This window comes from Rhinatrema bivittatum, chromosome 12 (genome assembly GCF_901001135.1).
Source record: "Rhinatrema bivittatum chromosome 12, aRhiBiv1.1, whole genome shotgun sequence".
NCBI classification, from domain to species: Eukaryota; Metazoa; Chordata; class Amphibia; order Gymnophiona; family Rhinatrematidae; genus Rhinatrema; species Rhinatrema bivittatum.
The window spans coordinates 13,093,584-13,119,288 of record NC_042626.1 but is presented as its reverse complement, the minus strand read 5'-3'; the positions used below and the strand labels follow the sequence as shown (position 1 = coordinate 13,119,288).

At 44.8% G+C, this 25,705-nt stretch overlaps 1 protein-coding gene across 9 annotated transcripts in view; it reads right to left on the bottom strand.

The window, feature by feature from the left end:
• Positions 1-25,705, bottom strand: part of SLC26A8 (solute carrier family 26 member 8) — a 95,101-nt gene that overhangs the window by 59,366 nt on the left and 10,030 nt on the right. For 4 of the 9 annotated variants that reach the window (XR_003852145.1, XM_029572772.1, XM_029572778.1 and 1 more), the window contains exons 1-5: positions 14,003-14,177; positions 12,649-12,812; positions 10,474-10,610; positions 9,298-9,408; positions 8,359-8,513 (exon numbers count right to left, since the gene is read on the bottom strand). Coding sequence is in view for 8 of the 9 variants with exons in the window: in XM_029572772.1 (XP_029428632.1) it covers positions 8,359-8,513; positions 9,298-9,408; positions 10,474-10,610; positions 12,649-12,812; positions 14,003-14,008 (573 nt within the window). In the remaining variant the exon portion in view is untranslated. Of the gene's footprint in view, positions 1-8,358; positions 8,514-9,297; positions 9,409-10,473; positions 10,611-12,648; positions 12,813-14,002; positions 14,180-25,705 lie in introns of those variants that run through there. The other 5 variants (XM_029572774.1, XM_029572779.1, XM_029572776.1 and 2 more) reach the window with 3 other exon arrangements.

Genomic DNA, 25,705 nt, shown 5'->3' with positions numbered 1-25,705 from the left:
CAAACTTCTATCTGTAACCTCACATACACACATAATCTAATCTCTGCCACTATACACATACAAACTTAATTTCTGCACTCAAACACATATGTATTTCACCCCCACAGTCATACACACATACATATTCCATGTGCCATATCCCACTACTGTTATACATACTAGTCTATGCCCCCCAAAACACAGCTAACCTTGCCCCATATATTTATCCCATCCCTTATTGCTATACGCTCCAACCCAATGTTCTCCTACAACAAAACCATGTTGGATTTTAAAATGAGTTTGTCTTAGATTTTGATTTGTAACATATTGTCGCTTGATAGCTCTATCAAACTTTATCCATAAAGGTAGACTAGACAGGAGCCTGAGAAGTGGTATGAACAGCTTGTCATGGTTTCACCTGTCATGCAATGCAGCCTTACCATGTCAAGATCCTGTCCACTATGACACCTCCCCACCAGCAGAGGCCTACAGTGAGCTGTTGCAACCGTCCTGTCCCGAAGGCTTCACTCCGTCTACCTTTCTTTCTTTGCTCCTCCTCTTGCTGCGGATGGATGCCTGGCTGCCACGGCGTCTGCTTGCCACCCTCTCCAGCATTCCCGGACCGGCTTGGGCGCTGCCTCCCGCCATGCTCCACTAGTACCTTAGGGCACGCACGCTGCTCGGCCTTCTCTCTTATTTCCTACTTGGCGCGAACCTCAGGGGCATCCCCCCGTGATGACGTCACGCTGCCTGGATATTTAAAGCCTACAATGTTTGCTAGCCTTTGAGTTAGCAAGGGGAATTCTTTCGGATGGGATTCGCTCTCCGTAACCAGCTACTCTGCCTCTAATTCCATTGGACTCTTAACGCTAATGCAGTACCGACTCCTCAGGGGCCTCACTTGCTTTTCAGGTCGCTATCAGGAAACTGGTACTCGCTCCTCGAGGGCCCATGTTCCCTGACTTGCTACCTGCTCCCACCTTCTCTTCTGCCTGGAAGGATTCGCTATCTTCAACACCAGTGAGTACTACCATCTTCACCTCAGAGCTGTTCCCTGGAACCAGGTACTCGCTCCTCGAGGGCCTGCCTCTGTTCCAGCCCTGGTGCCATCTCCTACGTGGAACCGCAGTGTGAGTACATCTCCTTCAAGCCTCTCAGCTCTCAGAGATCAGGTACTCGCTCCTCGAGGGCCTGCTCTCCCTATCCTGGGGTTCTCCATACTGGGGCTTGTGCATATTCCACTGTACTCATTATTCTCAGTTCTTTCCACTACAGCACTGCTACTGGAGTCGCTGTTCCAGCGCCTGAGGGATACCAGCCCAGACGGGCTACTTCTGCTACTCACCACTGCCACCTCTGGTGGCTTCATCACATTGTCTAATAAAAGATCAATCTCTGTGTTTGTGTGTCCTAAGCTGAGCCTGACCTGTGGCCCCTCATGGGACTTCCCCCCCTGGGGGTGGTCAGCTGCCACAGTGTCCAAGGGTCCACCCAAACCTCACTAATTATAACAGATTGCTAACTCCATGGATCCGGCATAGCTCAATGCCTTACAGGCCGTCCCTGGCCTGGCCCTGCGCATTGCTAAACAAAATGCCTTGGAGAAACTCACTTCAGCGTTTCATCAGCTACAAGCACAGAAGACACAAGGCGCTACTTCCAGTAATGAAGGTCAGTTACCTGAAGTAACTGGCTGCTCCAGTTCGTTTCTCTGGAGAGATTCAAAGAACTAGAGGTTTCCTAAACCAATGCTGCATGCATTTTGCATTGCAGCCTGCACACTTCCCTGCAGCCTACGCCAAGACTACTTATATTCTATCTTATCTTCATGGAAGGGCCTTGTCTTAGGCTTCAACGCTGTGGGAACAAAAGGATCCAATCCTGCAGGATATTGATGGATTTCTAGAATTATTTAAATCCGTTTTTGATGATCCTGCTCGAGTGACTGTTGCTGGTTCTGACTTGGTGGACCTGAAGCAAGGCAACCGACCACTGGCTAATTTTGCAATAGAGTTCAAGACTCTTGCTACAGAATTATGCTGGGAACCTAGATGCCTGAAAACTCTCTTCTTCAGAAGTCTGAATACCCGCTTGAAGGACGAGCTTGCCGCTCGTGAGACACTTGACTCGCTGGATGAACTAGTGGCTTTGGCTACTAGAATTGACCACTGGCTTCGTGACAAGGTGAAGGAACTCAAGCCGACTAAAGGACCGGTTCAGAAGGAGACTCATGCTAAATTTGCACCTCGGGTGGTTCCAGCAGTACCTGTTGCCAGTGGAGAAGAACCGATGCAACTTGGTCGCAGTCATTTGACTCAAAAAGAGAGAAGACTTCGGAAGAGGCAAGGGTTATGTATGTACTGTGGACAAGCTGGTCACAATGTCCCAACATGCCCTATTCGTCCGGAAAATGGACAGGCCTAAGTCCTGCAGGAGGACTATTCTTAGGCCTTACCTCGCCTTCTCCTCCGCTCTCTCTACCAGTCTCCCTGACTTGCGGACTGTCTACAATCCAAACTCTTGCCCTTGTGGATTCGGGGGCAGGAGGCAACTTTATACTTTGACGCCTAGTGGAATATTTGCGGATTCCCCTCGTTACTTTAGAAGCTCCACTACTCTTGTCTTGCATCCATGGAGAGCCTTTGCTTGGTGATGTGACTCTTCGCACTGAACCAGTGACTCTTCGCACCGGAGCCCTCCATACGGAGACAATCTCCTTCTTTGTGTTAGAGAAGGCCATGCACCCTATCGTTCTGGGGTTACCCTGGTTGCAGTTGCATCAGCCTCAATTCAACTGGTCCTCCTTGGAACTCTCCCGCTGGGGCCCAGGTTGTCATGGCAGTTGCCTCAAGGAAGTTTCTCCTGTTCTCTCCATGCCTACTACTCCAGTGATGGCAGGACTGCCACCTCAATACGCATCATTCAGTGATGTGTTTTCCAAAGAAGCTGCTGATATCCTCCCTCCACACAGATCTCGACTGTGCCATTCAGCTGAAACCAAACACTGAAACCCCTAAAGGACATGTCTATCCACTCTCTGCAATAGAGAATAAGGCTATGTCCGAGTACATTGAAGAGAATTTACAGAAAGGTTTCATTAGACCTTCAAAGTCGCCAGCCAGCGCAGGATTCTTCTTTGTGGGGAAGAAGGACGGAACTTTACGTCCTTGTATCGACTATTGAGGTCTGAACGAGATTACGATTAAAGACCGTTACCCCCTGCCTTTAATGTCAGAGCTGTTTGACCGGCTTCAGAGGGCCAAGATATTTTCAAAACTTGAACTGAAGGGGGCCTACAACTTAGTCCGGATTCGCAGTGGTGATGAGTGGAAAACAGCTTTTAACACTCGAGATGGTCATTTTGAGTACTTAGTAATGCCCTTCGGCCTGTGCAATGCACCCGCTGTGTTCCAGAACATGATGAATGACATACTGCGGGATTTGTTGTACAAGAGTGTCGTAGTGTACCTAGATGACATTCTGATATTTTCTCAGAATCTGTCTACTCATCTAGAAGACATCAAGCAAGTTCTACTAAGACTCAGAGAACACCGACTCTATGCCAAGCTATCCAAGTGCGAATTCCATAAAGACTCCGTGCCTTTTCTTTCTTGGCTACATTGTGTCTAAAGATGGCTTCCAGATGGATCCCCAAAAATTAGAAAGTATCAAGAATTGGTCCCAACCTACCAGCCTGAAGGCCCTGAGACGATTTTTGGGGTTCACCAATTACTATAGAAGCTTTATAAAGAACTATTCTTCTTTAACGGTGCCCTTGACTGCTATGACCCGGAAAGGGGCCAATGCTTCTAAATGGTCTGCGGAGGCCATTTCCATGTTCGAAGATTTAAAGACTGCCTTTTCCACGGAACCATGCCTATGTCATCCGGACCCCAACAAGCCATTCATCGTAGAGGTCGACGCCTCTGACGTTGGTGTGGGGGCTGTTCTGAGCCAGACTGGAGACTTCAAGTCCTTACGTCCCTGCTCTTTCTTCTCACAATGTTTCTCTCCGGCAGAGAAGAATTATGGGATTGGTGACAAAGAGCTCCTGGCTATTAAGTTGGCATTCGAGGAATGGCGGCCTTGGCTTGAAGGCACTCAATATTAAATTACCGTGTTTACGGACCATAAGAATCTAGAGTATCTCCGCCATGCGCAACGTCTTAACCAGAGACAAGCTAGATGGTCCTTATTTTTCAACCGCTTTGACTTCGTGCTCAAATATCGCCCCGGAGACAAGAATACCAAAGTTGATGCCCTATCACGCTCCTTTCTCTAGGAAGATATTCCGGAAGAGCCGCAGCACATAATTGACCCGAAGAAAGTCATCTTAGCGGCTACTCATTCTGTGCCCGCTGGTAAGACCATCGTGCCAAAGCATCTCAGAAAGAAAGTGCTCTATTGGGTGCACGATTCCAAGCTGGCTGGCTATTCTGGTCAAAGCCGTAGCCTGCTGAAGCTACAGAAGTATTATTGGTGGCCAACTAACAAGGAAGATACATTCTCCTCTGTGGCATCTTGTGCCAACTGTGCCAAGCACAAACCTACTTCTGGCCAACCGTGGGCATTGCTACAACCGCTTCCAGCTCTGGAACAGCCCTGGACGCTTATTGCTACTGATTTTGTAGTTGATCTACCCCTTTCTGGAGGTATGAGTACCATCTGGGTTACAGTCGACCGCTTTAGCAAGATGGCCCACTTCGTGGCACTGCTTGGCTTACCCTCAGCCTCGAAACTTGCAAAGCTCTTCATAGTCCATATCTTTCGCCTCCACGGCCTACCAAAGCACATAGTCTCGGATCGAGGATCACAGTTCACGGCAAGATTCTGGAAGGCCCTGTGCAAACTCATCGAAATCTCTCTAGATTATACATCTGCCTATCATCCTCAATCTATGGCCAAACAGAACGGATGAATAGGACCCTGAAACAGTTCATTTGGGCCTATGTGAGCTGCCGTCAGAATAACTGGGCCGAACCGTTACCATGGGCTGAATTCACCATTAATTCTCATCCAGCAACATCAACTGGATCAACACCATTTGAAGTGGTATATGGACGCTCACCATCACCGCCACTTCCACTGAAGCTCTCAGTGACGTCCCCAGCAGCTCAATCCACTGCTGAAGAAATCCATCAAGTATGGACTCAGACGAAAGCTATGCTACTCAAAGCGAGTGATCGAGCCAAAAGGTTTTATGACGCTCATCATTCCAAAGCACCTGTCTTTCAACCTGGTGACAAAGTCTGGCTATCCACTATGCACCTTTGACTGAAGTTACCCTCCGCTCGATTTGCTCCTCGCTACATTGGACCATTTCCAATCCTCCGACGTCTTCGCAATGTTACCTACAGTCTGAAGTTACCACCTGGCTTGAACATCCATAACGCTTTTCATGTTTCACTTCTGAAACCACTCATCATCAGTGAATTCTCTTCCAAATCTCAGGAACTATCTCCTATCAACACAGAAGATGACCTAGAATACAAGGTCAAAGCCATTCTTGATGTCCGCAAACGAGGCAAAACCTGGGAATACCTTCTTTCATGGGAAGGTTTTGGCCCCGAAGAAAATTCTTGGGAGCCTCTGGCTAATATCCTTGACAAAGAGATGCTCCATCAGTTTCATCTCTCGCATCCTTGGAAACCTAAACCTGGTACCTGCAGAGGAGACCGCCCTTTGAAGGGGGGGTACTGCTGCAACCATCCCTTCCCGACGGCTTCACTCCGCCTACCTTTCTTTCTTTGCTCCTCCTCTTGCTGCGGATGGACGCCTGGCTGCCGCGGCGTCTGCTTGCCGCCCTCTATAGCGTTCCCGGACCGGCTTGGGCGCTGCCTCCCGCCATGATCCACTAGCACCTTAGGCCATGCGTGCTGCGCGGCCCTCTCTCTTATTTCCTAATTGGCGCGAACCTCAGGGGCATCCCCCCGAGATGACGTCATGCTGTCTGGATATTTAAAGCCTACAATGTTTGCTAGCTTTTGAGTTAGCAAGGGGAATTCTTACAGATGGGATTCGCTCTCCGTAACCAGCTACTCTGCCTCCAATTCCATTGCACTCTTAACGCTAATGGGGTACCCGCTCCTCGGGGGCCTCACTTGCTTTTCAGGTCACTATCAGGAAACCGGTACTCGCTCTTCGAGGGCCCATGTTCCCTTACTCGCTGCCTGCTCCTACCTTCTCTTCTGCCTGGAAGGATTCGCTATCTTCAACACCAGTGAGTACTACCATCTTCACATCAGAGCTGTTCCCTGAAACCAGGTACTCGCTCCTCGAGGGCTTGCCTCCATTCCAGCCCCGGTGCCATCTCCTACGTGGAACCGTACATCTTCAAAGCCTCTCAGCTCTCACGGATCAGGTACTCGCTCCTCGAGGGCCTGCTCTCCCTATCTTAGGGTTCTCCATACTGGGGCTTGTACATATTCCACTGTATTCATTATTCTCAGTTCTTTCCACTACAGCATTGCTACCAGAGGAGTCGCTGTTCCAGTGCCTGAGGGATACTAGCCCAGCTGGGCTACTTCTGCTACTCACCACTGCCACCTCTGGTGGCTTCATCACATTGTCTAATAAAAGATCAATCTCTGTGTTTGTGTGTCCTAAGCTGAGCCTGACCTGTGGCCCCTCATGTGACTTCCCCCATGGGCATGTTCAGCTGCCACAGTGTCCAAGGGTCCACCCAAACCTCACTAATTATAACATGAGCTCTGTTCCTAGCTACCGGAGCCATTTCCTCACTGGCCACCTGATTTAGCCTCTTCACCACTAGGGGTCCTCAATGAGTTTCACCTCCAGCCTTAACATAAGAACGTAAGGCTTGCTATACTGGATCAGACCAAGGTCCATCAAGCCCAATATTCTGTTTCCAACAGTGGCCAAGCCAGGTCACAAGTACGTGGCAGGATCCCAAGAGGTAGATAGATTCCAAGGTGCTTATCCCAAGAATAAGCAGTGGATTTCTGCAACTCTACCTTATAATTGTTAATGGTCTTTTCCTCCAGCAATTTGTCCAAATCTTTTTTAAATGCAAGTATACTTCACCACATCCTCTGGCAATGGATTTCAGAGCTTACTGATGCACTGAGTAAAAAAATATTTTCTCTTATTATTGTCAAGCTCTGCCTCACTGCTCTCACCATACCCAAGCTCCAGCCCCATTTAACCCTGCCTTGCCTAAACCGAGATGCCTCTTCATGCAGCCAACCTTGGCTCTCTGATCTGGCTGTTCTTACCTTGCTCCATGCCTTGTACCCTCCAGGCTGTCTGTTACCTTGCTGCTTGTCCTGAGGCCTGTTTAGGCCTGTCCTTGCCTTGTGGCCTCTGGGCCTTCTTGTATCTTATTCCTTGTCTTGTGGCCTTGCCTTGTAGCCTCCGAACCTTGTTGTCCCTTGCTCTGTGGCCTTCTCAGGTCTTACCTCACCTTGTGGCCTCCGGACCTACTCTTACCTTAGACCTTGCTCTGTGGCTTACTTAGGCCTCTCACCTAGTGACTCCAAGCCTTATGTTTAGCTGCCTACAGGCCTTCTGTATTGCTGCCTTTGGGTCTCAGTGTTCTTTGTTCTGTGTTGTCTTGTCTAGTCCTTATCCAGTCCTGTCCTGGTCTGACTTATCTAGCCTTGCCCTTGTCTGGGCTTGTCCTGCTCTGCCCAGACCAGTTCCTAGTATCCATTCCCTACCTTGCTATTGTCTTGCCTTGCTCCAATCTATAGCCAGTCCAAGTCTCTGCTCAGTATCTTGCCCAAGCCTCTGTCTGTATCCAGTCCCAGTCCCTGCTCAGTGTCCTGTTCAGTCTTGTCTAGCTTGTTCCAGTATCCAATCCTCAGCTTGTTGCCTGTTCCATACCTAGACTTCTGCTTCCAATCTATCTCTGCCCACAACGACCAGTCTGTGCCAGACCTCAGTTCCAACTTGTCTTGTCCAGCCTGTCCTGCCTTGCCAGCATTGGCAAGGCCTCATCCAGCTAAGCCCTACCAGTTCCCAGAACCCAAGGGCTCAACCTGTGGGGGAGGGAACTAGCTAGGCAGAAATCCAGCCCAGCTTCCAGCTGTGATCAGCCAAGATGTTTTGCTGCCAAAGCCAAGCCCTACTGACCCCCCCCAGAAACCAAGAACTCAACCTGTGGGGGAGGGGCTGGCTAGGCAGAAGATCAGCCCTTGTCCAGCCCTGCAGTCCTAACCCCAGCCAGGCACCCCATGACACAACCACAAATACTCTACCTCTTTCCACTCCTCCTAACTCTGCCCTTATGATTACAAATCCTGTGACTAATGTACACGAGATCCAACTGTAATTAACTTTGTTTATAATGTGCCTTGGGACTATTTGGTAAAATGTGGAATATTAAATGTCTATAAATAAAAATAAAATAAATACTACCTGGATGATCCCAGCCAGGAAGGTGGTTGTTGCAGTAAGTGCTATTGCTTCAAGCTCAGTGTTTGTATAATTATAACCAGTCACATTATTATATGTGTCATAGTGCAGTTTATTGTGAATATCTGACATCATCACATGCAGGGTACTGTAGGGACCTGAGAGGGATTGAAACAGAGAAACAACAAGAAACACTGGAATGGCCTGCACCCCTGGTTTGGGGAAGAAAGGCTTGCATTTTTGAGACCAATTCATGTCTTCTGCCACATTCCCCGTTTTACACTCTATGCCATCAGAGCAGCAGAAAGAAGAGATCTAGGGTTTCTTCTGGGGACTCACAAGGCTCTGACTAATAAGGTCTAGGCCATATGTTGGGTGGGCTAAATTTCTATGTTTTTGGAAAACAGGAAGGGCATTTGTGCATGTGACATTGATGACACCGACCAAACCAAGTATAACATATAGAGGCAAGCAATATTCAAGAAATTCTTTCATGTAGCAGTTCATCTCAGTCATGAACAATCATTTAGTCTCCTCTTTTTCCAACAGGATCCTCCCAAAACAGCTCCACCAGAACATGTAAGTCCTAACCTGAAAGACTGTCTGCTAATTCGGTTCTGAGATCTGCCAATGCACCTCAATCCTGGCCTATAGTACCCTCTGCTAGTCCAGCAATAAAACCCCCACACAGTTCTACCAATGCATTTCTCAGCTGCAGCACCCCAGCTATAATACTGGTGAGATCTACACACAAATAGCTATGTTAATGCCCCTCAGGCCTGCACTGCAGCATCCCGTACTGTTCCAGCATTGGGACATAAGCATAATTCTGCCAGCTGCCTGTGCTCTTCAAAACCCAAGTCTTGTACAGCTCTGCAAATGTACTTCTGCAGGACCCTAGCTTCCTCCCTTCAGAAACAATAACATAGATCTACTTCTTACCCACACAGATATGGCGAGATGTTCCCAATAGGACATATATCATTGAACTGATAAACACTGAATAGATTCCATTGATAGGTGGAGTTTTCATTAACATGGTTGCTACCATCCCTGTAAAGAAGAGCACACAGCAGCTCAAACAGAAAAATCTCCCATGCTTTATATTTTAAAAAAGCAGTTTTGATAATGTTCTGTAGCAATTACTCATGTATCCACAGAGTGATTGACTCACCTGCCATAGTGAAAATAAATGTGACTTTTTTTTCACACATGTCCTCTTAAAATTTTCCTTACTCTATTCTATCTGCCTGGCAAATTAAAAAACATATCCTTCTTTGCTGTCCCTTGCACTTTTAAATGTTGGGATTTATGGTATGAATGCAAACATATTATGGGATGATAACACTGATGCAAGTGTTAATGAGCATTAAATATGCTTATAACGCTCATTAATGCTGTGTCATTTAACTCACTGTAGAGCATTAGTTCACATTAATATCAATACAAACACCCGCAGACTGGTTGATTACAAACTAATCATCCATCTGTATGCAATGCTCTGTAACGTAATGGAAGATATTCTAATAATTTCTATTGTGTTCTTTTTCTTTTCCTCTGTTATATTTGTTTGAAAATTTAAAAAATAAACAAGTTTTGAACTAGAAAAAAATAATGCAAACAGGACAATTTTCATTGTCATTTCCACCAATAAAATAGTGACTAGCCCATGAAAATGGCCTCTTTAGAAATTACTCACCTTGTATGTGAGTAAAGGTGCATGTACTGGGTCACAGTGCACCTACTTTTACCCACATTATACATATATAGAGACTTTTGCCCATATTATCTATACCTATATCTAATCTATATATTTATTTATATATATATATATACAGTATACAATATAATCCAACTTGGAGGACCCCAATGAATTGCATGAATGGAAAGGGAGCTGCAGTTCAAAAGGTTTGCTCACCTTTAGAAAAGAGAAGATAAGAGAGAGAGGGAGAAAAATGTGAAGGAGAGGCAAAGACAGAAAAAAATGCTGGAAACAGGAACAGAGAGAGACAAAAAGTAAAGAGGGACAAGAAAGAAAGAAAGATTTCCAAGACAAAGTTAAAAGACAATGTGTGGAAAACTAAACTCCATACAGACCATTCAGGTTGTCTTACTTACCTTGTTGAATTTGTACAGCTCCTGTATTTATGCCAGAAATTAAATCCCCAAAAAGCCAGCTTATCTGATATTTTCTTATCCAGTACAAGAAAGGACACACCTTGTAAAGGCCATCTATCCATTTCACCTGAGAATAACTAGAAGAAACAAGCAGGGTCAATAGTCAAACCCTGCCTTTGTACCTACAACCATGAGACCCAAATCTGCAAAATTCAAGTTTACCCAAAATGGAGGTTTTCAATTAAAAAACTGGAATTAGAGGACTCAAGCCCTAATACATTTTGCCTATTAAGCACAGTTTGATCATGCACATCTCAAAAAAATTCCATTTTATTATTTATTGGCATTTATAGGCCACTGATACCAAGGACCGCAGCAGCATCCAAGGCAAACATATATAATAAAAAACAAAACATATCAAAGACAATAAAACCAAAACAATTAGCGAAAAGTCTAAAATAATAAAATAAGGAATCAAAAAAGTTAAAATAAAAAATGAAGCTAAACATCAATAAAAAATGAAATTCAGCTAAATAAAATACATGGCTAAACTGAGACTGAATGCTGTTGAATATTAAAGATTTGCATTCATTTGAAACGAAATAAGAAATGGCATTTACATTTCCTATTTCATTTTATTTTAGAAAAATAACAAAAGAAATGTTAATGAAATTTCATTTTTTGTTTTGTTTCATTTCATTTTGGGGCTGCAAACCCCAGCTAACAAAGCATGCTGCCTTTTTAAAAACTCTATGCTGCCTGATTTAAAAAATGCCCCACTGGGCTTTCTCCTACCTCCTCTCCCCATGAAATCTGGGCTTCAAAGAGGGATAGAAGTGATCCCCAGTTGCTCCTGCCTCCTTGGTTCTGTACTTCAGCATGGCGCTGGCCTCAGGTCAGCCAGCATAATTTTGAAATATAAAACCAAGGGGGCAAGAGTGACTGGGCTCCAAAGAGGCATAGGAGTGATTCTCCAGTCCCTTCTGCCCCCTTGGGTCTATATTTCAAAGGTGTACCTTTGTGTGTATATTTATACCCATACTTTTAAAAATCGTAAGTATGCACATAAAGCATGTCCCCACTGCAACTCCACCCCCTGGAACACCTCTCTATAGTGCGCATAAAAGTGCATGTGAAATCACTTCGCAAACATAGCCCCCTAGGTCATTTCTGAAAGGCCATTTGTTTGCATCAAACCAGGGTTTATGTCTATAAATCCTTTTGAAAATTACCTCCAATAAAAGTAACATGGAGCATTCATATCCTGGAAACAAAATAATCTTCATAATTCAGTCATATTTCAATTGAGATGGATTGATTAATAAGACTGAAATACATCTTTTTTTTAGTAACTCTTGTGGAAACCTCTACCTTGGCATGTCAGGAAACCACTGTCGATATAACCTTCACTTCTGAAAAAATGTGGAAAACATTCCAACGTGGAGGCAGCAGCCTGAAATATGTGCTTCTGCTTCCAAGTATGCTTCAACCCACCTTTCTTCCTTTCAAAACTTACAAAGATCATGGTATTACTTTCAACGGCTTTCCCAATGTATAACAAACACGATTCTCCCTGTGCGAAAACCAGTTTGATGGTTCATTGCTAATGTTCTTTTTTTTTTTTTTGCCTGGTCACTTGTTATTTCCTGTTGCTTAAGAGAGCACAAATAAGGGATACCTTGATTTGTAAGTCTTAAGAGATTATTAGTTAGGATTATTGCATTACTTGAACTGTTGTACCCTGCTCTGGGCAATTTATTATTGGAAAAGTGGACAACAAAAAATGAATGATTAGATAAATAGCTGAAACCCTCCTCTTGGTTTCCTCACTGTAAGGCATCTTGCCTTAACCTTTTCCAATCTTGTTTCTATATGTTTGACATTCCAAACACTGACATCTAATTTATGCCCCAGCTTCTGCCTCCTCAGAACTGTGACCACCAACCCTAGGCACTCAGATTAAGAGGCCCAACTTAGCTAGAGTATCTAGGATACAAAGTTCAGGCTCTATGGACACACCACACCAGGTTCACTAATCCTTAGCAGACTGGGATCTCAGTTCTATTGACTAGTATTTTGATTTCTGCTTATTCTAAAGGTTGGGTCATAGGCAAATAGGTCAAGTTACTAACTGAACATCAGCGGAGCGTCCTTGACCTCTGCCCTTCTTCTCACCTAAAATATGTTTTTAACATGGCTGTGATGTTCTTTTGCAAAGGAGGATTCTTTGGGTGCACTCGCTGGAATGTCTCCTCGCTGTACACGTTCCTGTTCACACTGTACACAATTGTCTTCGGTGTTGGGGGTTCAGGGCTTTGTTCCATGATGTCACACTGATCCTTTGCACAAACACATGACCAATATTAGTCTCTAGCACATTTCTTATATGTACCCATGATAATGGTCTCCTAAAAACACTTCCACAAAGAATAATGTAAGTAGAAAATAGTGTTGCAAATGAGGATTTACCCAACACAGAGATTTACTGAAAATCATGATACTCTCTGACAATCCAGCATAGAAAGCACAGAAGATATGAAAAGAAATGAACTTGAAATAGACCTATGTATGGAAGTAACGTTATGTTGAAGCAACTTTTTCATGGAATTGTTCCAATGTTTCCAGCATGTGTGTAACATTTGTTGACTTTTGAATATCCTCTTGATTATAACATTTGGAAGGAAGCATTTTTGAAACACTATAGAAATGTATGATACTATTTATTTGTAATGTTTTTAAACATGTCTAAACTGCCTCCCTAGTTATTATATTATTAATTGAAAGGATATGTGTAAAGACTTTTATTTTTTTCTATTTGGTGCTAATTTCTTATGAACATATTTATGTTTTTCATTTTTGTTAGTGTGTTTAGCACTTGTGAGAAGAGCTGGATTAGCAATGTTGGAATCCCAAATCCTCTATATATGTCCAGAGCAAGTTATGAAAGAACTGGGAATAAAGCAAGTATCTTGGCTCCTCTGCCAATGTATTTTAACCTTGTTCCAGAGGAACCACTTGTAAGGGCCAGAAAATCATTTGGAGAGTAATTTTCTATCATTGTGCCTAAGTTATGTGGCAAATATGTATGTGACACAGATTTTCAAAATGGACTTAGATGCAAAAGTCTGCTTTGAAAATTATCCCACCAAATTTACCTGCATACATTTACATCTGCTATTTGGTGTACGTAAATTTTTCAGGAAAACGTGCACACATACATTTGAATTTTTGAATGTATGTTCGTAAGTCTAAACTTCTATTTTGTGTGAAATCTTTTATTGAGCAACTCTAAGAAATTAGAGCTTTTATCCCTCTATATTTGGCAGAAATGTGTTTTCCCTTTGCCAGTCCAGCCTGCTGGTACATGAGGGCAATTTAAAAAGGAAAACTGCTGAAAACTTTTCATACTGAATTCTGGAAGCAATGAAGTAAGCACAGAAAAAGAATTAAAAAGCCCAATTTCTCCCCTTACTGTTCAGCCGTTTTTACTGATTACTAAGGCTACAAACATTTTTTAAACTGGTCCCACCTTCATTCAAACTGCAGCTAGTAGCAGGAGGTGATGCTGGAGTTTAGTAGCCTCCTTATGGCAAAATGCTTCCTGTGTCAGAAGAAATCACGAAAGTGATACTCAGCAGCGTTAGTGGACAGGGACCAGATAAAGGCACCATGCAGGTCCAGTAGATGGCAGCCTCTGCACACCCAGCCATGTTTGGCTTCATTTTGTCAGACCTGGAGTGGAACATGTTTGTTTACAAAATACCAGGTGGCTGATTTGTATTTCCTAAAACACAAACACTGTCTGAGGCATTACTGACATTTATTTATTTATTTATTTATTTATTTAGAACTTTTCTATACCGACTTTCCAGTAACAGAATTACTGATCAATTCGGTTTACATTTTGAACCATAACAGTGACAAGTAAATGTCTTACAAAGAACAGGTATAAATAACTTGGAAATAAATATATGGGGTTAATAACAAAGAGATATAATATACATAGCCTAAGTAGGCAGAGTTTTGGACTGCCAAGGGGTTGAAGTTGAATTGCATAATTCTTTAGAGAATTCTTTAGAGAATTCTTTGTGTTGTTCTTAGGGTATTCATAGAGGGTTCAAAGGATTTTTTAGAGTTGTACTTGTCTGGTTCTTGTGTAGTTCTCTTGTAGGTTATTGAAAATACCTGAGGATCTTAAAAAGTTCTCTTTATAAATAGTTCTCTTTATAATTCCATTGGAAATGACCTAAAGGGGACCTTGGCAGAGATAATTCAGCAGACTGATGTTATGGAAAAGCTTGGTGGAAGAGCCAAGTCTTAAGTCTTTTTTTGAAGATAATGAACACAAGTCTTAAGTCTTTTTTTGAAGATAAACACAAACACTGTCTGAGGCATTACTGACATTTATACATGCCACACTGCTGCTGCAAAAGAACAGCAAGCAGATTTTATAAAGAAAGAATTACGATAAAAATTAAAACAAAAAATAGGAGAAACCCAACTCTGCAGGATATTGGGAAAGTTTCGTGAGGACTAACCTAATCTTGCATGATGAGATCTGGGGAAGTCCCCAAACTGATCGGTTTCCAGAAGTACAACTCCCGAAGGAGTGGAAACCAGATCTGTCTTGGCCAATGAGGGGCTATGAGGATCATAGTCCCACGGTTCTCTCGAAGCTTCAGGAGCATCTGGGAGGCGGGGTGGAGCATTATGTCCGGGATGGCATAGGGTCCAACAGGATAAAGATCCTGCATGAGACTAAATGCACAATCGAATCTTCATGGGTAGAAATCCCTTGTGTGTTGGGGAAGAGTATAGTGATAGAAGACCTATTTCAATTAATTTGTAATCTATCATTAAAATCATCCATTACTGGAAGATGGTCAATGTAACCCTGATATTTAATAAGGGCTCCGGGGTCATCTGGGAAACTATAGACCAGTGAGCCTGACTTCAGTGCTGGGAAAAATCTTAGAAACTGTTATAAAGAATAAAATCACAAAACATTTAGATAGACATGGTTTAATGGGACACGGCCAGCATGGATTTATCCAAGGGAAGTCTTTCCTCACAAATTTTCTACATTTTTTTGAAGGGGTGAAAAAACATGTAGACAAAGGTGAACTGGTAGATGTGGTGTATTTGGATTTTCAGAAGGCGTTTGATAAAGTCCCACATGAGAGGCTTCTAAGAAAACTAAAAAAGTAATGGCATAGGAGGCGATGTCCTTTCGTGGATTACAAACTGGTTAAAAGACAGGAAACAGAGAGTAGGATTAAATGGTCAATTTTCTCAGTGGAAAAGGGTAAACAGTGGAGTGCCTCAGGGATCTGTACTTGGACTAGTGCTTTTTAAAATATGTATAAATGATCTGGCAAGAGGTATGACGAGTGAAGTGATCAGATTTACGGATGACATAAAATTATGCAGAGTAGTCAAATCTCAAGCAGATTGTGATAAATTGCAGGAGGACCTTGCAAGACTGGAAGTTTGGGCTTCCAAGTGGCAGATGAAATTTAACGTGGACGAGTGCAAGGTGATGCATATAGGGAAAAATAACCCTTGCTGTAGTTACACAGTGTTAGGTTCTATCTTAGGCTTTACCACCCAGGAAAGAGATCTAGGCAACATAGTGGATAATACATTGAAATTGTTCGCTCAGTGTGCTGTGGCGATCAAAAAAGCAAACAGAATGTTAGGAATTATTAAGAAGGAAATGGCAAATAATACAATGGATATCATAATGCCTCTGTATCGCTCCATGATGAAACCACATCTTGAATACTGTGTACAATTCTGGTCTCCGCATCTCAAAAACAATATGGTTGCACTGGAGAAAGTGCAGAGAAGGGCAACCAAAATAATAAGTGGCATGGAATGGCTGCCCTATGAGGAAAGGCTAAGGAAATTAGGTCTGTTCAGTTCGGAGAAGAGACAACTGAGGGGGTGGGGGGGTATGATAGAGGTCTACAAAATCATGAAAGGGCTTGAACAAGTTAAAGTAAATTGGTTATTTACTCTCTCAGACAATAGAAGGACTAGGGGGTACTCCATGAAGTTAACAAGTAGCTCATTTAAAACAAATGGAAGAAAATTATTTTTCACTCAGCGCATAGTTAAGCCTCACAAATCTGCTTCACTTTTTTGAAGGAGTTAATAAACATGTGGATAAAGGTGAACCAGTAGATATAGTATACTTGGATTTTCAGAAGGCGTTTGACAAAGTTCTTGATGAGAGGCTTCTAGGAAAAGTAAAAAGTCATGGGATAGGTGGCGATGTCCTTTCGTGGATTGCAAACTGGCTAAAAGACAGGAAACAGAGAGTAGGATTAAATGGGCAATTTTCTCAGTGGAAGGGAGTTGTCAGTGGAGTGCCTCAGGGATCTGTATTGGGACCCTTACTTTTCAATATATTTATAAATGATCTGGAAAGAAATACGACGAGTGAGATAATCAAATTTGCAGATGACACAAAATTGTTCAGAGTAGTTAAATCACAAGCAGATTGTGATAAATTGCAGGAAGACCTTGTGAGACTGGAAAATTGGGCATCCAAATGGCAGATGAAATTTAATGTGGATAAGTGCAAGGTGATGCATATAGGGAAAAATAACCCATGCTATAATTATACTATGTTGGGTTCCATATTAGGTGCTACAACCCAAGAAAGAGATCTAGGTGTCATAGTGGATAACACATTGAAATCGTCGGTACAGTGTGCTGCGGCAGTCAAAAAAGCAAACAGAATGTTGGGAATTATTAGATAGGGAATGGTGAATAAAATGGAAAATGTCATAATGCCTCTGTATCGCTCCATGGTGAGACTGCACCTTGAATACTGTGTACAATTCTGGTCGCCGCATCTCAAAAAAGATATAATTGCGATGGAGAAGGTACAGAGAAGGGCTACCAAAATGATAAGGGGAATGGAACAACTCCCCTATGAGGAAAGACTAAAGAGGTTAGGACTTTTCAGCTTGGAGAAGAGACGACTGAGGGGGGATATGATAGAGGTGTTTAAAATTATGAGAGGTCTAGAACGGGTAGATGTGAATCGGTTATTTACTCTTTCGGATAGTAGAAAGACTAGGGGGCACTCCATGAAGTTAGCATGGGGCACATTTAAAACTAATCGGAGAAAGTTCTTTTTTACTCAAAGCACAATTAAACTCTGGAATTTGTTGCCAGAGGATGTGGTTAGTGCAGTTAATATAGCTTTGTTTAAAAAAGGATTGGATAAGTTCTTGGAGGAGAAGTCCATTACCTGCTATTAAGTTCACTTAGAGAATAGCCACTGCCATTAGCAATGGTTACATGGAATAGACTTAATTTTTGGGTACTTGCCAGGTTCTTGTGGCCTGGATTGGCCACTGTTGGAGACGGGATGCTGGGCTTGATGGACCCTTGGTCTGACCCAGTATGGCATTTTCTTATGTTCTTGCAATTCATTGCCAGAGGATGTGGTTACAGCAGTTAGTGTAACTGGGTTTAAAAAGGTTTGGATAAGTTCCTAGAGGAAAAATCCATAAACTGCTATTAATTAATAAGCAATAGTAGCTTGTGATTTATTTAATGTTTGGAAACTTGCCAGGTACTTGTGACTTGGATTGGCCACTGTTGGAGACAGGATACTGGGCTTGAGGGACCTTTGGTCTAACCCAGTATGGCATATCTTATGTTCTTATGATCTCAAGATAGAGAAAGTGTGAGATGCACAATTGTCAAACCTTTTTCGATGGAAAGAAATCAGAACAACTAGGGGTCAAGAAATGAAACTCCAGGAAGGATGACTCAGAACCAATGTCAGGAAATATTTCTTCACGGAGAGGGTGGTGGATACCTGGAATGCCCTTCTGGAGGAGGTGGTGAAGATGAAAACAGTGATAGAATTCAAAGGGGCATGGGATAAACACTGTGGATCCCTAAAAACTACAGGATGGAAATGAAGAAATGAATGAATGGGGGTAACTTGCTGGTGTGGCAGTTACTACCCTTAACCAATAAGCCTTCATACTGTTGATGCAATTCCATCATTGCTTTCTGCTTCAACGGCAGTGGAAAGGGGGAATTAGATTCAGACAGCAAACAATAAGGGCCCCAACTTCTACGGTCTGGGAAACAAATAATCATGTGGGTAATCTGCTGATGGTTACTACCCTAAGGGGCGGATTTTAAGAGCCCTGCTCGCCTAAATCCGCCCAAAACCGGGCGGATTTAGGCGAGCAGGGCCCTGCGCGCCGGTGAGCCTATTTTACATAGGCTCACCGGCGCGCGCAGAGCCCCGGGACTCGCGTAAGTCCCGGGGTTCTCCAAGGGGGGCAGGCCCGAACCGCGCGGCGTTTAGGGGGCGTGCCGGGAGCGTTTCGGGGGCGGACCCGGAGGCGTGGTTACGGCCCGGGGTGGCCCGGGGGCCCTCCGGACCCGCCCCCAGGTCGCGTCCCGGCGCGCAGGAGGCCCGCTGACGCGCGGGGATTTACGCCTCCCTCTGGGAGGCGTAAATCCCCCAACAAAGGTAAGGGGGGGGCTTAGACAGGGCCGGGTGGGTGGGTTAGGTAGGGGAAGGGAGGGGAAGGTGAGGGGAGGGCAAAAGGAAGTTCCCTCCGAGGCCGCTCCGATTTCGGAACGGCCTTGGAGGGAACGGGGGTAGGCTGCGCGGCTCGGCGCGCGCCAGCTATACAGAATCGATAGCCTTGCGCGCGCCGATCCAGGATTTTAGTGGATACGCGCGGCTCCGCGCGTATCTACTAAAATCCAGCGTACTTTTGCTTGCGCCTGATGCGCCAGCAAAAGTAGGCCTATTCGCATAGTTTGAAAATCCGCCCCTTAACCAATAAGCCTTCATACTTAGAGTGCAACTCAACATTGCTCTCTGATTCAACGGCAAGAGGTGATGGGGAATTGGATTCAAACAGCAATCAACGAGGGCCTGACTTTTACGGAGTGGGAATCTGTTAGGCATGGGGGAAACCTGCATGGCGTGGCAGAAGCTACCATGAGCTTGCTGGGTAGACTGGATGGACCAATGCATCCTTTTTTACTGTCATTTCTATGTTTCTGTGTGATAAGGCAGTAGCCAAAGCCAGATGGATGCTAGGGTCCAGCTGTTTCCCCTGCCTTCCAAAACCCAAGTTCCATTCTTCCCCTGCTTTCCCACTCAGATCATGTCCCATTTTTCCCAGTTCTCCCTCCAGGCTCTTCTTCCAATTCTTCTCCTGTTCTCCCACAGGCCCTGCCTCCTTCCCTCTCTCCAGTCCTTGTTCTTTCCCTGCACTACCCCCCTCTCCCAACCAATTCCCCCTCTCCTTCCCCTTCCCTCCCCCCCTCCCAACTAAGTTATTCCCCTGTACTGTCCCTTCTCTTCCTCTCCCCCAATGGCCTGGCACCTTTAAGTCAGTAGAGCTGAAGTTTGGGCATGGGTACCTCATCCCTCCCATGGCCCAGGTGGCTGAAACATCCCCAGTTTGAACCGTGAGATTCTATATCTGTGGAGTCCTGTGCAGTTCAAACAGTTTACCGCAGGTGGGAAGAGGTTCCCGTGCCTAAACTGCAGCCCAGCCAGCTTGGGGGAGGGACAACACTTGCCACCCCACAGTAATAGCCCTGGTGCCCCAGCATTTGGTAGGTTAGTATATACAGAAATGACTCTTGAAAGTAACAGCTCAGCTTAGCCTAGATTTGTTCAACAGGAATAAATCAACCTCCTCTCACCTACTGAGTGTAAGACTGAGTTGATGAGTGATTGTGATTTGTTCTCATTTTTACTCTTGACAGTCTGGAATAAACCAATGTTCAAACACTGAATATCAAGTGCAGAAGCAGCATGTGTCAGCACTATCCCATATAAGTTGCATTTTTGACAGAGTGCTTAGCAGAAACTTAGCCAGCTAAATTTAAGTATATTTCAGCCACAATACAACCTAGCTGGCTAGGTTGCAGCTGAAAATGGTCCTAAATCTAGCTGGCTATAAGATAGCCTGCTAAATGTGAGCCAGTCGTCCCTGCACACAATAATAATCACCTAACTAGGGCCTGATTCAGGCACTAGTTAGGTGATTATTATTTCTCCCACAGAATGGGAGAAAAGGCCCTAGTTAGGTGATTATTATTTCTCCCACAGAATGGGAGAAAAGTCTTAGTGAATCAGGTAGTATGTCTGCTAGCACTCAGCCATACCCCCAGGGTTACCCAGAATTTGAGTGGTTAAGGGGGCAATTCTGAAATGGGTTGGGCAGCTTGCGAGCTTAGTTTCCATGGGGAGTTTCTGTTTGAAAATTGTGGGCTTGCAAGAACTTTGCACCTGCATGTGCATTGCCTTCCCTGCCCTATTCCCATTCTTGGTCCTGCTCTGCCCTTTTTTTCAGCAAACAAAAAGTAAGCAGTCTACTTCTTGTCACTGAGACAAGAGCAGTTTCAGACCTGGGTATTTTTACTCAGTAGCTGCATTGTCACCCAAGCAATATTTTTAAATTGTCGTCCACATATAGCTGCCTGTGAAGCTAGGCACTTATACTTAGGCACTTTGGGACGGCACATTTTCAAAACCTGTATCTTTCTGCCTACCTCCAGATCGTTTTATAAATCTTTCCTGAAATGCACTAAGAACATGTTTTTACAAAGCATTACCTATGTAGTCTTCCACCCTGCTTTCAGATTCAGACTATGGACTCTGTACCTCACTATTTGTACTCTTGCATTTTTACAGCTCTGCAGTTTACCTGCATCAGGATGAAACTGCCGCCTTAACAGGCTTTATACTAGGGGTGGCCAATTGCGGTCCACAAGAACCACAAAAAGGCCTGGTTTTCAGGATATTCATACTGAATATTCATGGACTAGATTTGCATACATTGCTTCCACTATATGTAGATTTATTTCATGCATATTCAGTATGGAAATCCTGAAAATCAGACCTGTTTGTGGCTCTTGAGGAACAGAGTTGTCCACCTCTGCTTTATACATTCCACATTAAGATTTTAAAGTATTCAAAGATTTCCTGCTGTTTGAAATTTCCTTCAAATCTTCAACTTGCAATACAATTAATAAACAAAATGTTTATTAATGCTTATTCTGATTTTTCTCATAATTGCAGGATCTTCCTCATGTCTCTGCAGGCTTATTTCTGCAGGGTGCTGTCCAGAAGAAAAGCCTTTCCCTTTGTCCATTTTGCTAGGGCCCAGTACTGCAAAGCAACCAAAAGACTGCACTCAAAATACACCCCATTGCTTGGAGTTTAATCAGTCAAAACACCATAAAAGCAAGAAATGCCATCGCAGGACAAATTAATTTCAAGGCTGGGGTGGCGTTATTATTGCTATACTGATAATGAAAATACCACTGTAATGTGAGCTGTGAAACATGCTTTGCTGCATGTCTTACGATGGCACCACTTACTTTTATGATACTTTGGAGGTTTGGAATATTATGTTGGAAATTATGTGCATTCAGGAGGCAGTCTTCTAACTTTGTTAAAGTGCTAGATGACTGTATGCTAGATAACTGTATGCACAGCATTGGCAGTGGGGAGAGGTACACTCTATCTGTCTGCTCCTGTGACCCTGGCATTGTCCAGGGTCACTGGACAATGCCAGATCAGCAGCTTCTAATTTCTGGGTAAACACTAGATAAGCTTACATGTTTTCTTGCTATAAAGCTTTACCATCTGCCTAAAAAGTAGGCATTAGTTTCCCCTTGACTGCTGACTTTCCAGTCCACATTGGTGACGGATTGGTGATGCAGCAGCAGAAACTGTCACAACATTGTAATGTTTGGATAGTAAATTGTCTGAAGATCCCTTAATTGTTTGTTGTTGGTTCTTCAGACAAAAACAAAAGTCAATACTGTTATTCTCCTAGGACAAGCAGGATGGTAGTTCTCACACATGGGTGACATCATCGGATGAAGCCTGGCACAGAAAACTTATGCCAAAGTTTCTGGAACTTTGACTGGTACGCTGAGCATGCCCAGCATGCCTTAGACCATCCACGTGGGGTCCTTCTTCAGTCTCTTTTTTTCCGTGGAGCTTTCACCTCGCAGTGAAATGAGCTTGTGGCTTTTCTTATGATATTGCCTTGGAAAAGTTTTCCACCGATAATTTTCAGTTTTTCGCATGTTTTCTTCAACGCAGGACCCTCTTCGGTTCCCCTTAGCCTCTCAGTCAGGTTTTTCTGTGGTTTGGTAAGTTTATTTTTACTTCCGTTCCCCTCGTGGTGGCGATGCCTCGGTACCCACTGGCATCGGTCGCCTGCTGTCATCACCTCTCGTTTTTCCCCTCTGTGTTCGTAATGGCATAGCCTCATCCGGTTTCCATTGATGCCCCCATTGCCCGAGGACCATGTCCATCATTGACCCACACGATGTGTGTATCTTCTGCCTGGGGGCATCACATGACGTCCAGGGTTGCCGCTTGTGCAACCAGATGACCCAGAAGAGGTGTTGCACTCGACTCAACAAGATGGAGAAGCTCTTCGGGTCAAGAAAGTCCGGGCCATCAACATCGGAGGCATTGGCACTGAAGGACCTTGGAACCGCACCAATGGAACAGGAGAGAATCTCTTCGGAGATAAGGTGAGGGATGCGGTGGCCCAGTGTGGGATCACCATGAGACCCCCCCCCCCCCCAGCATCTCTCCACCAGCACTTCAGACCCGCCTTCCTCAGCCAGGAGGACTGAGAAGTAGAGTCAGAGGAAGTACTATCCTCTGGCCCCTCGCTCCCATTCACAGAGGGTGAGCTATCATGGCCGTCCCAGGCAACAGTGAGCTCCCATGCCCCAGCCAAATCCTGGGTTGGGGTTTTGATTGGATCATAAGGAGCATGAGCCATCCAACTGTACCCAAGATGCTGGACCCCCCGGTCAGGGGCAGGCTACAGTTCATCACAAATCGGTGGCCCAGTATAATCTCGGACCAGTGGGTACTGTCCATCATCCATCAAGGGTACCAATTGTACCTATTGAGTGTCCCGCCAAATTCTCCTCCGTGCCCATTTTGGGGGCCAATAGTGCATCAGGAAGTACTGTTAAGGAAGCTCTCCACCCTCTTAATGGCTAGAGCAGTCAAACCTGTCCCACCAAGGCAAAGAGGGCAGGGATTCTACTCCTGGTACTTCCTTATTCCAAAGAGAAGAGGGGGACTCCGTCCCATCCTGGACCTGAAGGCCTTGAGCAAGTTTCTAAAAAAAGAAAAGTTCAAGATGGTTTCCCTAGGCACCCTGATTCCCCTCTTGCAAAAAGATGACTGTCTGTGCTCCCTCGATTTAAAGGACGCTTACACTCACATTGAGATCTTCTCAAATCACAGGAAGTATATTCAATTTGTGGTGGGAAAAACAGTACAGACTGTTGCCGTTCAGGCTTGCGTCAGCCCCATGTGTCTTTACAAAATGCATGACCATGGTGGGGGCGCACCTCCTCAGGTTGGGAGTGCATGTTTTCCTTGGATGACTGGATGGTCAAGAGTGCCTCTCAGGTAGGGGCAGATCGGTCCATGTGCTTGACCATCCCGGGTGTTGGAGTCACTAGGGTTCGTTATCAACTACCCCAAGTCCCACCTCAGCCTGTCCTCTCGATTGAATTTCGTAGGAGTGCTGCTAGACACAGCTCATGTAAAAACCTTCCTGCTGCGATCCAGGGCAGTCACCTTGGTGCCCAAACAGAGCCAGCAGGTGTCAGCTTGGCACATGTTGAGGCTGTTGGGCCACACAGCTGCAACCAATCATATTATTCTCTTGGCACGCTTACATGTGTCGCTGTGGTGCCAGGTCACCCAGAAACTCCAGGCCTGCATCCGAATCTGTCTCTCTGGGACTCTTTGTCCTGGAGGCAGGTTCTCTCGAATCTGGAACAGGGAATATAAGAACATAAGAAATTGCCATACTGGATCAGACCAAGGGTCCATCAAGCCCAGCATCCTGTTTCCAACAGTGGCCAATCCAAGCTACAAGTACCTGGCAAGTACCCAAAAACTAAGTATATCACATGCCAGGGATGCTAGTAATAGCAGTGGTTATTTTCTAAGTCAACTTGATTAATAGCAGGTAATGGATTTCGCCTCCAAGAACTTATCCAAACCTTTTTTAAACCCAGCTACTCTAACTGCACTAACCACATCCCCTGGCAACAAATTCCAGAGTTTAACTGTGCGTTGAGAGAAAAAGAACTTTCTCCGATTAATTTTAAATGTGCTACATGCTAACTTCATGGAGTGCCCCCTAGTCCTTCTATTATCTGAAAGAGTAAATAACCTATTCACATTTACCCATTCTAGACCGCTCATGATTTTAAAGACCTCTACCATATCCCCCCTCAGCCACTTCTCCAAACTGAACAGCCCTAACCTCTTTAGTCTTTCCTCATAAGGGAGCTGTTCCATCCCCTTTATCATTTTGGTCGCCCTTCCCTGTATCTTCTCCGTCGCAACTATATCTTTTTTGAGATGCAGCGACCAGAACTGTACACAGTATTCAAGGTGCAGTCTCTCCATGGAGTGATACAGGGGCATTATGACATTTTCCGTTTTATTCACCTTTCCCTTCCTAATAATTCTTAATATTCTGTTTGCTTTTTTGACTGCTGCAGCACACTGAGCCGACGATTTTAAAGTTACATGTTACATATCTTCCGCCTTCACGGCATACCTCAGCACATCACATCTGACCGTGGTTCACAATTCACTGCCCGATATTGGTGGAGCCTCTGTACCAATTTTCACATTGCTCTGGACTTCACCACAGCATTCCACCCTCAGGCAAACGATCAGGCGGAATGTACTAATCGTACTTTGAAACAATTTTTACGCATGTATGTTAATACTTGTCAGGACGACTGGGCAGCACTGCTTTCCTGGGCGGAGTTCTCCCACAATTTTCATGTGGGTACCTCGACTGGGACTTCACCATTTCAAATTGTCTTCGGGCGACAACCCAGGCCGCCTTTGCCCCTACCTCTGCCGGTTTCGTCCCCGGCGGCCTAGCTTACAGCCCTGCAACTGAAGAGACTTGTTGTGTTCGTGCCTCTTCTCGCCCCTCGCTCCACCCTCTCTATCTTGGAAGCGACTCCCTTTGGCTCTGACGGACAGATGCAGCTGCGGCTTCTCCCTGCCTCTTGATCCCGGTGTCCCTGGGCTGGCTTGACGCTACGGATCCACCATGTTCCCGATGACGTAAGGGCACGGGCGCACGCTCCAGACTTTGTACCAGCAAGGGCGCGAACCTCGGGGGCGCCACGCCCCCCCCCC